General features: G+C 43.9%; 1 protein-coding gene across 3 annotated transcripts in view; it reads right to left on the bottom strand.

Moving 5' to 3' along the window:
- The window catches only part of WWC2 (WW and C2 domain containing 2), a 213,023-nt gene that overhangs the window by 116,636 nt on the left and 77,099 nt on the right, over positions 1–19,288 (bottom strand). Inside the window, exon 1 of one of the 3 annotated variants that reach the window (XM_086703162.1) lies at positions 9,954–10,952. The exons of the other annotated variants lie outside the window; for them this stretch is intronic. Within the exon in view, the coding sequence (XP_086559288.1) occupies positions 9,954–9,982 (29 nt within the window). The 5' untranslated portion in view covers positions 9,983–10,952. Of the gene's footprint in view, positions 1–9,953; positions 10,953–19,288 lie in introns of those variants that run through there. 3 annotated transcript variants of the gene reach the window in all.

The following is a 19,288-nucleotide window of genomic DNA, read 5'->3' as shown; positions in this document are numbered from 1 at the left end:
AAACTAGAAACAAAAAATGAATAGCCCGTATAGGAAAAAATTTTACTTATGATCCAGTAAGCACACGGCTGGGTAACATACACCTCTTCTAGTCAACATCTGCCGTTTCCAGCCATCTGCTGTATCATGCAGTATGTGGCCGTAACTGTTGTTTTCTAAAGCATGCATTCCTCTGTTCATATGCTATCTGCATGTGACTCTCCTCCAGCTTCTGGAAGAAGTGGCAAGGGAGGGACCCCTTTAAAAAGCTCTGGAGGGAGAGGAGAAGGGCCTGGACGCTGAAGCAGCATCGAGGGGGCACAGGAGCACCCTGCGGCCCTAGTCACCGCCCGAGGGGCTCCTGTAAGGAGGTAATGGTTGCGAGCTCCCCTACACGGGCCTTCACGCCAGCCACCTTCACCAGAGGCTCTGAAGGGAGCAGAAGGTAAAGTCCAATCACAGAGAGCAGGAAAGAGGCAGATCAAGGACACACAACTCTCACATTCTTTGAAGACTTGCCCAAAGATCGAAAGTAGCTTTTAAAAGATACTTATCTTTTTTACATGATGTGTAGACTCCATTGCAGTTTCCTTTTTTTTTTTTTTTCAGAGAGAGAGAGAGAAAAAGAGAGAGAGAGAGAGAGAGAGAGAGAGAGAGAATCCCAAGAAGGCTCCGTACTCTGCACTGAGCTGGATGTGGAGCCTCGGTCCCACAACCGTGAGATCGTGACCTGAGCTGAAATCGAGAGTCGGACACTTAACCAACTGACCCACTCTGGGGCCCCTGAATTGCAATTTCTACATACAACTATATGATTTACACACGCCATTCTGAAACAGGAGGTTATAAAATGGTTCGCCTGAATTGGTTATACTGTCTGCCTATTTTAACTGAAAAAAGCTGGTGCCTATAAGGTCAAAATCGTGGATTACATTTCCAACAGGAGCTCTTTAATGGAAGCTCAGACTGAAAGTGTGGATTTACAGCAGTGACTCTCAAACCTACATGTACATCCAACTCATCTGAAAGGCTTATTAAAACAGATTGCTGGGCCCACCCTCAGAGTTTCTGCCTCAGTAGTTGGGGAGCTGGGGTCTGGAAATCTGCGATTCTTACAAGTCCCCATGTGATGTGACGCTGTGGTCCCTGGACCATACTTTGAGAACCACCAGTTAAACCACAAAATCACACCCCTAATCCACCCAGGTGATGGAGAAATGAAGACAAACTCCATTTAAAAATGAAGCTGGAGGGGAGCCTGGGTGGCTCAGTTGGTTAAGCCTCTGACTCTTGGTCTCAGCTCAGGTCATGATCTTATGGCTCGTGAGTTCAAGCCCCACACCAGGCTGTGAGCTGACAGCGTGGAGCCTGCTTGAGATTCTCTCTCTCTCTCTCTCTCTCTCTCTTTCGCCCCTCCTCCTCCTCTCTGTCCCTCCCCCACTTGTTCTCTCTCTCTCTCAAAATAAATAAATAAAATTTTATTTATTTATTTTTTTAAATTTTTTTTTTAACATTTATTTATTTTTGCGACAGAGAGACAGAGCATGAACGGGGGAGGGTCAGAGAGAGGGAGACACAGAATCTGAAACAGGCTCCAGGCTCTGAGCTGTCAGCACAGAGCCCGACGCAGGGCTCGAACCCATGGACCGTGAGATCATGACCTGAGCCGAAGTCGGCCGCTTAACCGACTGAGCCACCCAGGCGCCCCAATAAATAAAATTTTTAAAAATGTTTTATAAAGAAACTGAAACTGGAGGCAAAAGCCTGTGCTTCATAAATACCCGTATTATGAAAACTATGGAATTAATGGCTTAATAATTCTCAGATTAGGGCCACTTCATTTAATTTTAAGTAAGCATTTTTTTCCCTCAAGGAACATTGAAACAATTTTAAAATAAGTTCTTTGAAAGCAGGCTTTCCTTTTTCTTTCATTTTCTCACCTGCATACAAAATAGTAACAAGTACTCAACATCGGTAGTCGTCAGGAAAATGAAAATAAATAACATGATGAGGTACCAGTTCATCCCACCAGGATGGCTATGAGTAAGACAACAGCAGCAACACCCCCAACATAGAAAGTGCTGGCACGGAGGTGGAGAAAGGGGAACCCCGTACATCGTGGGCGGGCAGGTAAAATGGTGTAGCCTCTGCAGAAAAGTCTGGCACTTTCTCAAAGAGTTCAACACGGAATTACTCTATGACCCCGCATTTCTGCCCCTGAGTGCACGCCCAAAAAAACTTACAACAGGTACCCAAGCAATTACGTGTACATGCATGTTCACAGAAGCACTATTTACAGGAGCCACACCTCAAACGTGCATCAGTGGATGAATGGATATACGACGTGTGGTCTGTACATGCAACGCAGTGTTGTTATCCCGCCGTAAAAAGGAAGGAAGTGCCTATACACGCTACCGTGCGGATGGCCTCCAAAATACGATGCTAAGTAAGGCCAGACCCAAAAGGCCACATATGATATGATTCTAGGCATACGAAGTACCCACCACAGCCAAATCCATACAGATAGAAAGTACGGGAGGAGTTGTCGGGAGCTAGGGGGAGGAGTGAGTGGACAGAGACTCTGGAAGGGCAGAAATGTTCTGGAATCAGACAGAGATAGTGCTTGCACAACCTTGGGAATTGTCGTAAATGCCACTGAACTGTTCGCTTTAAAGCGGTTAATTATGTGGTGTGTGAACCGAACCTCAATAAACTATTTTTTTGTAAATAGGAACGAGTCATAACAATGCAAAGACTCCAAGTGAGTAAGGTATTTTCACAAGAGGAAGTTAAATAATAAAAATGCGTGAAAATGCGTAACTTCACTAATAATAAAAAGAAGCGCCAAAGAAAACGAGGCTTGATTTAATTTGCAGCCTATTAGGGTATCAAGTTTTTGTTTTTGTTTTGCTTTGTCTAATGAAACGCAGTTCTGGCGAGGATGTGAGGAATCAGTTACTTTCATTTGTTGCTGGTAATTTCGCAACTTGATACATTCCTTTTAAGAGACAGTTTGGCAGTATTAAAAAAAACGTTGAAATGCTGACTCCATTTACCCTAGGAAGACCATTCTTACCCAGTCCCCCTGACTCCTGTCCCAGAGGACCACTCCAACACAGGCTCGGCTGCCATCTAAGGCGGCTGACGGCCTGCTCCCCCCCCACCACCAGCCTGTTCTCTGAGCTTCTCAGAGGCACGGCCCCCGCTCTCTTCTCTGCATTCCCGGCATCATGTCCACTTCATACGTAGCCAGCTCATAATCCGTGCTGACTGAATGGACGCAGGTTAGAAGGAAAGAACTGGAAAGGAATGAAAACAATTACGGAAGGGCTGTTGTTGGTTTGTTTGTTTGTTTGTTTTTAATTTTCAATGTATATAAATGTAACAGTAAATGCATTTACTGTGAGCAAGATGAAGGTCAGTATTTAGGTGATAGTTGATGACTATGCGGATGAACAGTCGATAATAAGGTGAGAGTTAACTATGGGACAGGCTAGGAGAAAAATCTTTCAATACGGCCCCCAAAATCTCTGGCCCTGTAACTTATTTCAGCCTATTATAATTACATTATGCACCACAAGTGAACAGCTAAACAGAAAACACATTCTTCGTTGCAGAGAGGTAAGAGAATTTATTGCAGGTGTTTCAATAATTCGGCAATTTTTTACCAAGTATTTGACCCTACGGAAGAAAACAGGGTGGTCAACACACTTTAACCTGAACCTCTTCTGTGTCCTAAGTGTCAAGAAATGTTTGCCCACTGGATTACTTGGTTTTGGAAAACTGCTTGAGATTTTAAGTGGCTATGTCGGTAAAGAAGGTAGGAATGCGGGCGAGAGGAAGAGGGCTTAACAGATTATTATCCCAGCAAACAAACCCGCCACCAAGACTGCCCCGTCCTCCTGCCTCCCGCTCAGACAGGACAACCACCACGGACTCCATCCCAGACAAGAATGCAAGACGCTGGAGGACTTACTCTGGAGGATGTGCTGTCCCCAGAACAACAAAGAAGGGGCCCACAGCACACCCCTCTGGATGGCTAGAACCTTGCTGGATTCATCCTCTTCCTTCAAGAGGCTTCCCGAATGGTTGCAATGATCCTGCACTCATTTGATCAAAAGCTAAGGAACTAGAGGGCTCCTGGGCGACTTAGTTGGTTGAGCGCCCAACTCTTGATTTCGGCTCAGGCATGATCTCACGGTTCGTGGGTTCAAGTCCTGCCTCAGGCTCTTCGCTGACAGTGTGGAGCCTGCGTGGGATTCTCATTCTCTTTCTCTCTCTCTGCCCCTCCCTGGCACTCTCTCTCTCAAAATAAATAAATAAACTTAAAAAAACACAACAACAACTAAGTAATTAGGAAGATGTTTTTTAATCCCTAACACTTTATTACATAGGGATAACCCCAGGTAACAAGCGGTTTCATTCCAGGCTGTTTTTCTTAAATAAACGTATGCACCCATATATGGAAGCACATACAATATTATGCACGTTTTTACAAGATTGGTGTTAAACTAAATAAACTGTACAGACACTACAGTTTTGAGCCTTGCCCTAAAAAACGCAACTAATATATTCTCATTATGAAAAATACATAAAATAGAGTAAACTATTATTAAAGTCCTGCCTTCATTTCCCTATAGAATGATCTATATTCCAATACGTTGGTTCTTTTCAGTCCATCTATAAATCCACATGCGATTATCAAACATACAAACAGGCTCATACTGTGTGCATTTTCTAGGACTTTATTTAGTTTGCAGTACAAGTTAGAAACCTTTCAATGATCGTCGCTACAGGTTGACCTCAATCTTCTAATATCTACATACACAGAATGGATTACAGCCCATTATTTGACTAATCACTAATTAACAGACATCGGTTTCAACTTCCTTCGAGAGGAATTAATGCTTCAATGAACATACTTGTAAATATTTTAGCTCTCAGAGTATTTTTTAGAATAAATTTCTGACAATGAGTCAAAGAACATACCTACTTGTAAAATTCAAAAGTGTCAGCGTGCATTAGAGAGACGCTAAAGACATATTACCATTGGAATTTTTTTGAATGTTCACTTATTTATTTTGGGAGAGAGTGAAAGCATGTACACAGGAATGGTAGAGAGAGAGGGAGACAGGGAATGCCAAGCCGATTCCGTACTGTCAGTGCAGAGCCCGACACAGGGTTCGATCCCATGACCCTGGGATCATGACCTGAGCCAAAATCAAGAGTCAGACGCTAAACCGACTGAGCCACCCAGGTGCCCCATCACTTAAATTTTTTAATTCTGATTAATTAAAATCTCCTCCACGTGGGCATTACCAATTTGCACTCTCATCCACAATGGAAGTGAGCGCCATTACCCCTGATATGGTCGAAAGGGGAGGAGGAATCTAATAATTATTAGTAAGGTTTGTAACTTTTATTTTTTTCCTCTCTCTCTTTTTTTTTACATTAAAAAAAACTCTTTATTTTTATGGGGGGGGGGGGAGGACGGGCAGCGAGAGAGAGGGCAACAGACTCTGAAGCGAGCTCTGTGCTTTCAGCAGTGAGCCAGATGTGGGCTTGAACTCACAAGCCCTGAGATAATGACCTGAGCTGAAGTTGTACGCTTAACCAACTGAGCCACCCAGGTGCCCCTGTCACTTTTCTGTATGTTTATTTGCTTCCTTTGTAAATTGCTCTTTTCTTTTTAATTTGCGAGAGAGAGAGAGAGACAAAGAAAGAGAGAAAGAGAGACCAAGGGCAGGAGAGAGGAGCACAGGAAGAGAGAGAGAGAATTTAAACCTGACGCAGGGCTCAATCCCACGACTGGGATCAAAACCTGAGCCAAAATCAAGACTTGGACGCTCAACTGACTGAGCCACCCAGGAGTCCCTAAATTGACCTTTTTGAAACTGTGCGGTCTGCCCTTCTTATTGATTTGTAGCAACCTGTGATATATGCTGGCATTAATCCTTTGTCAAGTGGCAAATATTTTTTTCCCACGGATATTACTTGTCCGTGAACTCTGTTTACGATGAGTATAATAAGACTGATTATTTAAAAGTGTTGGGAGGGCACCTGGGTGGCTTAGTCAGTTAAGCGTGCGACTTCAGCTCAGGTCACGATCTCACGGTTCGTGGGTTCGAGCCCCACGTCGGGCTCTGTGCTGACAGCTCAGAGCCTGGAGCTTGCTTTGAGTTCTGTGTCTCCCTCTCTCTCTGTCCCTTCTCCGCTCACACTCTCTCTCAAAAATAAGTAAACATTAAAAATAAAATAAGATAAAAGTGTTGGGAAAATTGGATGGCCAGTTAGGGGAAAAAAGCTAGGTCCCAGATCATCCTTCCAAAAAAAGTTAATTCCAGATAAATCAAAAGAATCGTATGGGATAAATGAAACTGAAGTACGAAACCAACTAGAACAAAAGATACACAAAAATTCTTTAAGACTTCCGGGTTCCACTTCCACATCCGGTGTTTCAAATTGTGGTCCTTTAACACTTGCCCTTGAAAATAAATACAATGAGAACACAATCATACGAGAAATTGTAAAGAGCTGCTGACAAGAGATGTTAAGCTTACAGGTTGCTCTCTTTGTTGGAAAGGCAATTAATGAGAATCAGAAAGGTGCTGAGGTCATACTAGCGCCAGACAGACTTTCTCCTTTACCTGACTGGAAGAGCTGAAAGAAAAGTAAAATAGAAAAATAATATGACTAATGTGATGTTCCTGTTCTGCTACCCCACCTTGGGAAAGCTGGTCCCAGACCAATGGAAGACCCCCAGCAAGGAGTTGGCATAACAGGGACAGATTTTAATTTAGGAAAGCGAACCTAACGGCAGAGCACTGAACGGAATGAAGCAGTGGTCCCCGAACCAACAGCGTTAGCATCATCTGGTGACTTATTAGAAATGCAAGTGATCGACCTCCCCCCCTCAAACCACGAAGTCAGGAACTCTGAGGGTGGGGCCGCACCCTGCTCCTGCCTCCGACGCCTGCTACAGGATGAGAGGCCCTGGACTGGAGAGACGCTGAAACATCTCAAGGTTCCATTTTACCATCACGTCGTAAGCAACGGCAATTGACAAGGAGAAAGGAAACCAACATGGTGGCAGAGAGGAGGGCTGTCTAGGGAAGGTGATAGCAGCATCTGAGGCTGCCGGGGAGGAGAAAAGCCTCCTAGTATATGCAGAGTTCTCGGCCATGGATATTTGGAAGTGGAAGCTGGATAAAGAAGTGCTGGAGTGTTACGGAAACAATGCGCTCCCTGCACACGAAAGAGGTTGACTGAGCAAGTCTCCGATTCTGTGCTTTGAGTAGAGCGAGATCAGGATGGGTAAGCAAAGTCATCGGGAATTAATTTAAGATATGCCATGTGTGAGGTGGCAGAGGGACACACAGGTAAAATATGGACCCAAATTTCCACAGGGGGATGGGAAGCTGGAAGAGATCAATGAGCCAGACGAGGCCTTGCTTGGGATGTGCCCACAGTCAACCGGACAAAAGCAGATGGCAAAAAGAAGGCTTAGAAAACGGACTTCCACCAGAAGAGGGAAAAAGCCCCAGTTCACTCTCTGATCGTTTCATTCCCGCCAATAGGAAGTAATGAGAAACTCCCCACAGAGGAACATTTCATTCACGCGTGCATCAGGTCACCAAATATTGACCGAACGTCTCATCCAAGCTCCGGACTTACAGGATGTGTGAGGCATGGGTCTCGTCCGTCCCCCAGTGGTTTCTCCACAGATGACCGGTGACCGGCTGCCCTCTAGATGTAGGCCTGGCCTAAAATTCTCGCCCCGTGATCGCCAAGTGTTTGCTTTGAAAACCCATCCCTGAGTGTGTGCCTGTTTGTCGTACGACCAGAAAATCACTGAATTAACACGAGGGAGGCCGTTCAGCCGAACACAAGGTAATCCTCTTAACACCGTATCAGACTCTCCACGGACTGAAGCACCCAGCTCTCTGGCTTATGTCCCACCAACCCCATGTTTGTTAAAAGGGAAGGAATCTCGGCAGCCGGGAAACCCGGCGGGCAGAGGCGACACGGGGACGGCCTCTCCTCCACACGCTGACCAGGCCTTCACTACCGTGCTCTGCTGCCACCTGACCACAGGGAGCAGCTGCTGCTCGTGTCGAGACCTCGTAACCCCAAGCCCAGCTGTTGTCGGTACTGTTTAACAGCGTTACTGGAGGGGCGCCTGGGTGGCTCAGTCGGTTAAGCACCCGACTTCGGCTCAGGTCCTGATCTCACAGTCCGTGAGTTCGAGCCCCATGTCGGGCTGTGTGCTCACAGCTCGGAGCCTGGAGCCTGCTTCAGATTCTATGTCTCCCTCTCTCCTGACCCTCCCCCGTTCATGCTCTGTCTCTCTCGGTCTCAAAAATAAATAAACATTAAAAAAAAATTTAAAGAAAAAAAACAGCATTACTGGAATGTAACTTCTGCACCATAAAGTCTGCCCGTCGCTTAAGCGTACAAATCAGAGACTTTGGGTAAATCTATGGAGTTAGAAACACCACGCAAGCTAAGTTTAGCACGTTCCCACCAATCCCTGAAGATCCCTTGTGCCTAGGTGCAGTCACCCCCTGATCCCTACCCCCTGCCCCCAGCAACCACCAATTTACCCTCTGTCTCTACAGATTTGCTTTTCTGGAATTTCACCTAAACGGAGTCCTACGGCGTGTGGCTTCCTGTGCCTGTCTTTTTATTCAGCACGTCGTTTGGGTTTTTTTGAGGTTCATCCATATTGCTGTGTGCGTGTCAAGAATCTGTTCCCTTTCTTGCAAAATAGTATTCTATTGTATGGATGTACCACGTTTTGTATCCGCTCATGGCTTTACAGACTTTGGGATTGTTTCTGCCAGTGTGAATAAGGCTGCTATAAACATGTGCAAACAAACTTAGCGTTTGCGAGAGGGAAAAAAAAAAAAAATGATCAGACTTCAAGCTCGGCGTGAAGGGCCAAGTCTCACGACGTGGTTGGCACTAGCTCCTGGCACCGTGGGCCACAAACGCAAAACATGAGAGAAGAAGGAAAAACCAGCTCGGACCAACAAGGTAGTCGCTTATTAACCTCATTAACACCAGAAAATCACGATGTTTGCCGGCTGGCAGAGGGTGGCGGTCCTACACGACCTCGCTTGTCTGGAAGCAGGACATCTGCACTTCGGACGCCTGCTCCACAGACTGCTGAAAGCCTCAGTGAGTCCACAAGAAGCAAAAAACCGTGAGCCTGACATACAGGCAGCAGAAACATGCTTTCATACGCTATGTGCAGCTCCCTCGGCCTGGACACCCTCCCTCCCTCCCCTTTTCCAGTGCTCTCTCCTTCCCCAGTTTCTCCTTACGCTTGTCCTTTAAAATCCAACTTCCTTAAGAGGTCATTCAGAAAGCATCTTCTTCCCAGGCAAGCCTTCCTGCCCCCGAGGCTGGGCCGTTTAATTGCACTGGGTGAGCTCCGGTTTGGGAACTGGTTTTCCCATTCAGATTGGTCATTTTCCGCACTGTTTATATTTTTCTAGTTCACTTGTCTATTCTGTTCACTAAGTCCCTCCCGGTTTTTTTCTGAGTGGGTAGCACGGCACTGGCTCAACAGATGTTAGAGAAAACGAGTGAGTGAGTGATTTCTAGCCACACCTCTCCGTGGAGATACTGCATATCAGAGCCAACATCTACCTGATAATTCCATGGTGGGGGGGGGGGTTCATAGCCACACGGAATGTTTAACTCCCATGAAACATAACCCCTGACCCCCAACCGCACTCCTTCCCTGAGACTCCCCATCTTGGAAAATGCCATGATCTTCAACCCAGATGCTGGAGTCACAGCTCCTGATGCCCCCCCCCCCCCCCCCCCGCAGTCAATCCATCAGAAATCCTGCAGGCTCAGCCTCCAGACGCAGCCTCCACCCGCACGGCTCACTTTCTCCACCTCCCTCGACGGCCGGCTCTCGCCGCGGTCCCCACACCCCTCTCCTCAGAAGCGCCCACGTTTACCGGCGCGGTGCGTATCCTTCCAGATCCATCTCTGCACATAGCTAGAAAACCATTCGCAGCGTTAACATAAATAATACACTGCAGGTGTCATTTTGCAGTTCACTTTACTCATTCAACAATGTAACTTGGGACCTTTCCTTTGCCATCTCATTTTTGACAGGTTTAGATCACGCTTTATTTAGCCTTTTCAGCACAGTCCAGTACTGATGGACACTTGAACCGTATCTAAAAGCAACACCGGACTGAATATTCCAGAAGGCACTGCCCGCTGCACAGCTACCCACAGGCTCACAGGAGGGCAGCTCCCCAGGGGAAGGTGACTTCAGGCCGAGGTGCCTGGTGTGGGGGAGTTTCTGGCTCTGCAGCCCCGAGCCCGGTGGCTGTGGGATGGAGGGCACAGCTACGGCAGGCCGGGTTCTGGTCGCCACCACGAGCAGGCCGCTGGTTTCAAGGCTGGAGAATTCTGAGAATTAAAAGCCCTGGTGACTTGTGGGGACGTATCTGGTGCTTCACTCCTACCCTCTGGTTTTGACTATTTATAGTTTACGTCTACGGACGTTGTTCCACGTAGGGACAAAGCCAACGCATGGCATACTGTTCGTCACGGGAAGCTTGTGTTGTTTCAGCAGATCCCCACTTTGTCAAGCCTGCCCGGATGAACGCCCCAAGAAAGTGTGTGGGTTTGGCCCCGTGAGCACTGCATTCCTGATAGGTTTGACTGGAAAAGTTTCCTCGATGCTCTGGTGATCCTATTAGCAGAGCCCGGTCGGTCTTGCGTTAAGGGGTCTCTTGAGGACCGACCCAAACGGAGGATCTAGCATTTCACCGTCAGGGACCTTGCAGGGGCCCAGAGTGGAGAAGGGAGTCTCAGGTAAACACAGGTCTTCGAGAACGTGAAGACCACGGAGACGTCTGACCAGATTCCCACAAATTAAACCGCGTCCGACTGCTTCCAAAGAGAGCTCTGAGGTGCAGGAGGCCTCGGCCTCTGTGTACCTGAGGCTTCTCATACCAGAGGAAACGCACCTGCTGGAAGGCGTGCTTGTTTCAAAGCTGACTGTTTATAAACAGGCAAGAAATGTATGCCTGGACCCATAAATGTTACTTGGAAATTCTGGGGATAACATCGGCTACGGGCTTTTGAAGATAATTTATTTATTTACCTATTTATTTGAGAGACCGAGAGTGAGCACGAGTGGGGGAGGAGGGCAGAGAGAGAGAGGCTCGTAAGCAAGCTTCACACTCAGTGCGGAGCCGCAGGGCTCGATCCTACGACCCTGGGATCATGACCTAAGCTGAAATGAAATGTCAGACCCTCAACCAACTGAGCCACCAGGCGCCCCCTACTGTTTAAACTTAGTTAAGTTGTGGTCAGTAGTTTCTATAGAGTATCTATTCACATATTTTATATATAATGTCACCGTTAAGAGGAGGAAACATCCATTCAAGTATTTTAGGTATAATGTCTTCATTATGAACAGAAAACATCTTTCTATCATTTAGCCATTCCTAAACTTTTCTTGGTGTACATCAAAGGAGTATAACAAACATTTAAAGCTTCTGACCAAAGATCCTACAGTTTACTTCCATTTCTTTGTAACAGACTGTTTTCTATCAAATTTAAAGGTTATAATTTTAAGGTATTAACACTGGGACCTAATTCGCCTCTTCTGTGACATGCGTATACTGGACTGAGCCAGATTTGAATTTTTTATTATTCATTTATTTATTTATTTTTAAAGGCTTTGTTTACTTTTGAACGAGAGAGAGAGAGAGAGAGAGAGAGAGAGAGAGAGAACACAAGCAGGGGAGGGGCAGAGAGAGAGGGAACACAGAATCCAAAGCAGGCTTCAGGCTCTGAGCTGTCACCACAGAGCCCGATGTGGGGCTCGAACCCGTGAACTACAAGATCATGACCTGGGCTGAAGTCGGATGCTTAACCAACTGAGCCACCCAGGTGCCCCTAAATTTGAAGTTTCGTTTAAAGCACATGTTTTCAGTGACCAGTTTAATAGATCACGTGTAATCCCCATCCCTTCAATTTATAGTTTAGGTGACTATATCTTCCTTCTTATTTTGTTTTTTAATTGACTTGATATAATATGAACGAGAGGCAGACGTTTGTGTAGAAGTCACTGAGATTTGCAGGCTGCTTGTTAACTCAGCAGGGCTGAGTAATACACAAGTCTATCTAAAATAATCACTATACATCATATCACTCAGTTGATTTCCTCAAAGTTACTATCAGGTCTGATTCGTCTTGCTTACTGATGTGGTCTTTCTTGGTACCTCCTCACCACCGTCCTGTCCACCACCGCAGTCCTCGGTGTCCAGAACAAAGGCCGGTGTTCATTCAACACGCGATCAATAAATGTGCTTTCCGCCAATCACTGCATCTGTACCGATGCCCCCATCGACCATACACTACATCACCTTCGGGATACTAGACTTCTGCATTGGAAAGCACCTCATCTTGGCCCCGAGGACAGCTAACACACAAACCAAAAGAATCACAGAATCTTTTAAACCTCCAGGGTTGGGATTTCAAGAACCAAATCTGAGAGAACTAAGAAATGTTCCCAAGCAGGCTAAGCGATGGGCACGAACACGCTACAAATCAATTCCATACCTAGCATTCGCTTGGCTAGTTAAACACATGACTGAATTTTTGTAACTTATACGAAGACTGTCTCTGGTGGTATTTCCTTGTGCTCTCACTCTCTACTTTCCTCTGGCATAGCATCAGGCCCTCAAAGCACTAAGAATTAGACATATGGAATGCCAGGAATGTCTGATAACCATACTACCTTCAGAGATCAGCCCTTCGTCGTAAACAAAAATGCATGCCCTCTGAGCTTCGACTCAGATTCACTGTGAAGCAAACACAAGTCATGAGGCTGAATGCTGGCAAAGGGTACAAGGTGAAGTGGGGTGGGCCGGGAAAAGCGCTAAATATAGTTCTTCATCACTGCAAAGATAAATATTGCTTCTTTATCTACAATGCTAATGAACTGAATGTGCAATGCATATTGCTTGGTTAGTTTTTAGATGAGTAACCCCTGACTTAGAAAAACAAGCCACTAAAATTACTTTCTGAAATAAAACCCAGCCCGTTCACACATATGGTCATTCCCCTCTCCTTACCAGGACCTCATCTTTAGTTATTTATCCAGTTCTATAGGTGCTGGGACTGGTCAAGATGAATTAAAAGAAAAAAATGCAAAACCCAAAAAGTTTGAAGAATTTGCTTTTAGTCCAAAAGAGAAATAACAACCAATTACAGCATGTTTATCTCAATTAGATTCCAATTTTTAAGGGGAAAAAAAGGTTATAAAAGAATTCTCGGAACAACTAAGGTAATTTAAATATACTAGATGTTAGGTAATATCATAGAACCTTTTTTGACTTTCCATAGCTGTGATAATTGGTATTATGATGTGTAAGAGAATATTTTTGTTCTTGGAAGATGTATACAAAACTACGTAGTAGGGAAGGGTCATAGTATCTTAACTCACCTTCCAATGTTCCAGCAAAAAAGCTAAACATAGATATAAATATAATATACACATGTATGTAAAAGCAGACGAAGGGAGGATAAAGCAAATACCGCCATAAGTTATTTGTCAGATCTAAGTCGAAGGTGTATGTGCATTCATTCTACTTTTTTTGTCTGTTTGAAATTTTTTATAATAAAAAGGTGGGGGAACATCCTTCATTAAGGAAATTCCAATAAACACAACAGACTCAACACATGTTTTCCTCTGGAACACACGCCTCTGGAACACAGCAAATGGGGTGAAAAAAGGCATAAACACAAAACGACAAAGGGCAGAGCAACGGACAAGTGCAACAAAATCTGAGGTAGTGAAAAGCAAATGGCTGGCTGAGTAGTAACCGACTTAGCAGACGCATGAAATAGGAAACCTAATCGGCAAGAAAGCAAGCTCGGAAGCTGAGTGATCCACACTCCAAACCCCTAACACGGTTCTGTAATTCCAGCATCGAGGACTTCAGACGTTAGGCTGGGCTGGGAGGACGAGCTGGAAGTCCGTCTGGAAGTAGTCAGCCTGCTGGTGCCCATCCTGGTCAGCAACTGCAGGTTTCTTCTCTAGACAGACTCAATCAGAGAGGGGTTGTGGGCTTCCAGGCAGCTGGTATGGCAGAAAGGAGGATTAAGGGGCAGTCTACATACTGCCCGGCCAGCCTCCCAAGCCCCTTCTCCCTACCCAGCTTGTAGAATCTTGGTAGCTGGGCTTACGTTTACGGTAGGTAGGCGACGGTGGAGCTTTCCCTGGGAAAACTAAAAAGAGCGGGAGAAGACAGCTGTTGACACGAACGTCTGGGAGTACCACAGCAGAGAGCCTGAGCTCGATGGCTACCCAGTGAAGCCCGACCCACAAACACAGAGCTTCTAAAGAGCTTTAAATGCCTCATTCTTAAATAGGACTGATAGCTGTACTAGTCAGGACAAGCCAGGTGACGCTGCAGTAAAAACCAATGCCAGTCTCAGTGGCTAAACAGAACAATCACCCATTTCCCACCCGAGCCAAGTTCAAAGTGAGTCTGGATGACTCCTCTAGGCAACTGGCCTCCATAGCATGGCTCAGCCATTCCAGAACACATTCCGGGTGACTGTGGCACCTCCATCCCAAGGTTACATGCATCTTGTGGGCAGGGAAGACACGCACATCACTTCTATTCATATTACACTGGCCAAAACAAGTCACATAAAAGCAGGGAAGTTAATCCTCTCATGTGCCTTGAAGGAGTTAAGAACCAGAATGACTGATATTAATTATGTCTAACATAGAAGTTAAGAACCTGTAAAATAAAAGCAGAGTCTAAAACAAACACACTGGGGCACTTGGATGGCTCAGTTGGTTCAGTGTTCAATTCTTGATTTCGGCTAAGGTCGTGATCTCATGGTTTGTGAGATCAAGCCCTACATGAGGCTCTGTGCTAACAGTTCAAAGCCTGCTTGGGATTCTGTCTCTCCTCCTCTCTCTCTGCCCCTCCCCCACTCGTGTACACACACACACACACACACACACACACACACACACACGCACACTCTCTCTCTCTCTCTCTCTCAAAATAAATAAATAAACATTTAAATTTTTTTTTTTCAACGTTTATTTATTTTTTTGGGGACAGAGAGAGACAGAGCATGAACGGGGGAGAGGCAGAGAGAGAGGGAGACACAGAATCGGAAACAGGCTCCAGGCTCTGAGCCATCAGTCCAGAGCCTGACGCGGGGCTCGAACTCACGGACCGCGAGATCGTGACCTGGCTGAAGTCGGACGCTTAACCGACTGCGCCACCCAGGCGCCCCAATAAATAAACATTTAAAACAAACATACTGAGGGGCACCTGGGTGGCTCAGTTGGTTGAGCATCTGACTTTGGCTCAGGTCATGATCTCATGGCTCGTGGGTTCGAGCCCCGCATCAGACTCTGTGCTGAAGCTCAGAGCCTGCAGACTACTTCGGATTCCGTGTCTCCCTCTCTCCCTCTGACCCCCCCCACCCCCCATTTGTGCTCTGTCTCTCTTTCTCCCCAAAATAAACAAACACTAAAAAAATTAAAAATAAAAAAATAAAACAAACATCCTGAAACAATGAAACAGGCAATGTAACGCGTAGGAGAAAATTTCAATTTAGCAGACATTTCAGTCAGCACCTGCAGATAGTTACAACAGATCAAAAGAAAAATATCCAGAATATTAAAACTCTTGGAAATAAACAATATGATAGTAGAAATGAACTCAATTATTAAGTGTTAGATCAAGTTAAGAAAATTTCCCAGACAGTAAGATCAACAGAAGAAGGGAAAAGACAGGAAAATTGGAGGACTGATATCTGACAGCCTGGAGTTTCAGAGACAGAAAATAAGGTATACATGAAGGAGAAGATATTATCAAAGATATAGTGCAAGAAAATTTCTCTGAACGGAATGACATAGGTTTCGAAATTGTATATGGCCCACTCAGAACCATGGTTAAGAAAAGACCTGAATCAGAGCGCAACATTGTTAAATTTTAGAACATGAAGGCAAAGAGAAAAGTCTCAAAGCTTCCGAGAGGAAAGAGGTCACCAAAAACAAACAAATTAAGAACCAGAGAGGCTATCCACTAACAATAAATTTTCTGAAAAAGAAATTTAAAAAATGGATCCCATTCATAGTAGCATCAATCAATAAAATACTTAGGAATAAATTTAACCAAGGAGGTGAAAGACCCCTGCTGTGAGATTTATAAGACATTAACGAAAGAAACTGAAGAAGGCCCAAGGAAACAGAAAGGTATCTCATGCTGAGAGAACTGGAAGAATCCTAACAGTGTCAATACTACCAAAAGCCTTATACAGATTTGATGCTATCCCTATCAATATTCCAATGCGATTTTTTACACATGTAGGAAAAAACGCTCTGAAAATCTATATGGAAGCACAAAAGACCCCGAAGAGCCAAAGAAATCCTGAGAAAGAAGAACAAAGCAGGAGGCATCACATTGCCTGATTTCAAGCTATAGCATCAAAATACTATGATACTGGCAGAAAAACAAATAGACCAGGGGAACAGAATTGAGAACCCAGAAGTAAACCCAAGCATATAAGGCTAACTAATATTTGACAAAGAAGGCAAAATACTCAGTGGAGAAAAGCCAGTCTCTTCAATAGATGGTGCCGAAATAACTTGATATTCACATGTACAGAACGCAACTGACCCGTCTTAAATTGCTCACAACAGTTAACTTAAAATGTATTAAAGACTTAAACGTAAGACCTGAAACCATGAAACTCCTAGAAGAAAACATAGGAATAAAGCTCCCTGACATGGGTCTTGGTAATGAATTTTTGAATATGATACCTAAAGCACAAGCAACAAAATAAAAAATAAACAGGTAGGATTTCATCAAACGAGGAAACGTCTGCACACCAAAAGAAATCATCGCCAAAGTGAAAAGACAACCTACAAAATGAGAAAAAAAAATTTGCAAACAATATACCTGATAAGGAGTTAATATCCAAAATATTGGGGAACTCATAGAACTTAACAGCAAAAACAAACAAACCGCAAATAGCCCATTTAAAAAAATGGGCAGAGAACCTAGATAGAAATTTTTCCAAAGAAGATCTACAAAAGGCCAACAGGTACATGAAAAAATACTCAACATCATTGGGGAAATGCAAATTAAAACCGCAATGAAGTATCACCTCACACCTATTAGAATGGTCATCATCAAAAAAGATAAGAGATAGCAAATGTAGGTATGGATGCGTAGAAAAGGGAATCCTTGTGCACTGTCGGTGGGAATATAAACTGGTATAGCCACTATGGAGGAACCTCAAACAATTAAAAATAGAACTACCATAGGATCCAGCAATTCCACTTGTGGGAATATATACAAAAGAAATGAAAACACTAATTCCAAGAGGTGTCTGCACCCCTATGTTCATTGCAGCATTCTCTACAACAGCCAAGACATGGAAACAACCTAAGTGTCCATCGATATATGAATGGATAAAGAAGCTATGGTATATACATACAACAGAATATTATTCAGCCTTAAAAATTGAGGAAATTCAACCATTTGCAACAACATGGATGGACCTTGAAGATACTATGCAAGTGAACTAAGTCAAACAGAGAAGGACAGACACTGGACAATTTCACTTATATGTGGAATCTTATAAAACAAACAAATTCATAGAAAAAGATCATACTCGTGGTTGCTAGAGGCCAAAGGTGTGGGAAGGGGAAACTGGAGGAGGGTGGTCAAAAGGTACAAACTCCCAGTTATAAGATAGATAAGTTCCAGGGATGGAATGTACAATATGGTGACTATAACTAGCACTGCTATATGATATACAGAAAAGTTGCAAAAAAAATAAACACATAGAATTCTCATCACAAGGAGAAATTTTCTTTTTTCTATTTTTTTGTCATATGCATATCAGATGATGGATATTGGTTGAACCTTCTATAATTATTTCACAATAAATATCATGTTGTATACCTTCAACTTACAATTATTTCTCAATAAAACTGGAAAAGCAAGAATCAGAGTCATCAGACTTCTCAAACACAAGACTGAAAGCTACAAGTCAGTAGAGCAATATCATCAGATTTTTGAATGCAAATTATTTCCAACCTGGAATTATATCCCCAGCTAAAATATCAATCAGATATGAGAGTACAATAATGTGGCATTTTCTGAGATGAGAAGCCCCAACAAATTCATCTCTTATGGCCCCTTTCTAACAGAACTCTACCAAAATGACAGAAGAAACCAGGAAGACTGGGATCCAAAAATTAAAATATCTAGCACAGGTAAACGACAAATGTAATCTACGATATGACAGTAAATGGAGATCCCATAAACATATGACATGTGTAGCAGTTATAGTGATAACCAGTCTGAAGTGGAGACCAAGAACAGAAGGAGGCAGGAAGTTTGAAACCAAAAGAACATCTGTTGTGTTTAAATGCACTGAGAGGAGCTTTATAATTTTGGCAGCTACTTGGTGAAAGGGACATAGAAAATAGAACCAATGGGGAAAAAAAAAGAGATAATTATTAACCACAGGAAAAAAAAAAAAACACAAAGGAAATTCAATTCTATTACACTAGATTGGTCATCCAGAAATAATATTTACATAGTCAAAAATGTAAACACTGAATACTGATTTCTTTACAAGGCTACAGAATACTCTGAGATGATGAAGGGAAAGGAAGTGTGTGTGTGCAGGAAGGGCACCGGTAAGAGAGCTGAATCCTCATCCAGAGCAGGAAGTTGATTCTCAAAACCTACAACTAAAAAATTAAGACATATAAATATGCTATTTAAAAACAGAGGTAGGGGCTCCTGGGTGGCTCAGTCAGTTAAGCATCAGCCTCTTGATTTTGGCTCAGGTCATGATCTCACAGTTGATGGGTTCAAGCCTGCTTGGGATTCTCCACACTCTACTGACAGTGTGGAGCCTGCTTGGGATTCTCTCTCCCCCCCCTCTCTGCCCCTCCCCTACTCTCTCACGCTCTCTCTCTTTCTCAAAATAAATAAACTTTAAAAATTAAATAAATAAAAAATAAAAACACAGAGGTAATACCAAAAGAAACCATTAAATATCTACATGTGTAGTTGATTCTGGGGAGAGAGAATCAGGTGTGGGTGCGAGGAAGTCAATCAGGAGACCACAAACTTATTTTGTGTTTATTAATCACTTACATATATAACTTGGATTGAAATAAAGTTGTAAAATCTCCCATAAGTTTCCAACTTTAATTTCAAAAGTCTGAAACCTTTCTCTATTGTCTCTATTTACTGATTTCAGGTGT

Source organism: Puma concolor, chromosome B1, assembly GCF_028749965.1.
Source record: "Puma concolor isolate L17-30 chromosome B1, mPumCon1.1.hap2, whole genome shotgun sequence".
In the NCBI taxonomy this organism is placed as follows: Eukaryota; Metazoa; Chordata; class Mammalia; order Carnivora; family Felidae; genus Puma; species Puma concolor.
The sequence above is the reverse complement of the archived record's forward strand: the minus strand, read 5'-3'. Positions and strand labels throughout refer to the sequence as shown.